At 58.3% G+C, this 393-nt stretch overlaps 1 protein-coding gene across 1 annotated transcript in view; it reads left to right on the top strand.

Moving 5' to 3' along the window:
• Window positions 1-393, top strand: part of TBC1D22A (TBC1 domain family member 22A) — a 229,452-nt gene that overhangs the window by 70,402 nt on the left and 158,657 nt on the right. Inside the window, exon 5 of the mRNA XM_039863147.1 lies at window positions 365-391. Within this exon, the coding sequence (XP_039719081.1) occupies window positions 365-391 (27 nt within the window). The remainder of the gene's footprint in view (window positions 1-364; window positions 392-393) is intronic.

The following is a 393-nucleotide window of genomic DNA, read 5'->3' as shown; positions in this document are numbered from 1 at the left end:
GAAGAGCATTTGGGAGAGAGAGAGAGACGGGGAAGGCACGGGCGGGCGGGAGGGGCCGTGGAGGCCACCAGCACCCTCGGGTCCTCGCTCACCCCCGGGTGGTGCCGGGGACACTTGGGATACATTTAGCAAATCTGTCCTCTGCAAGATTTTCGTGTAAACAGGTGACATTGGCGTCGTTTGAACAGAGCTGCAATTTCTCTTGGATGCTGAGGACGATTAGTGTCTGCAGTCTTATCATCCAGGTTTATTCCAGAGCGCTGCCTGCTCGCTGTCCCGATAACGCTGACAGGAGGCGATGAGGCGCCGGGCACGCTGGCCGGCTGTGTGTAAACCCTGTCTCCCCTCTCTTTTTTGCCGACAGAGGAGCTACGGAAGTTGAGCTGGTCCGGA

The sequence above is a fragment of the Pteropus medius genome, unplaced genomic scaffold (genome assembly GCF_902729225.1).
Source record: "Pteropus medius unplaced genomic scaffold, Ma_sr-lr_union100, whole genome shotgun sequence".
Taxonomy (NCBI): Eukaryota; Metazoa; Chordata; class Mammalia; order Chiroptera; family Pteropodidae; genus Pteropus; species Pteropus medius.
The sequence above is the reverse complement of the archived record's forward strand: the minus strand, read 5'-3'. Positions and strand labels throughout refer to the sequence as shown.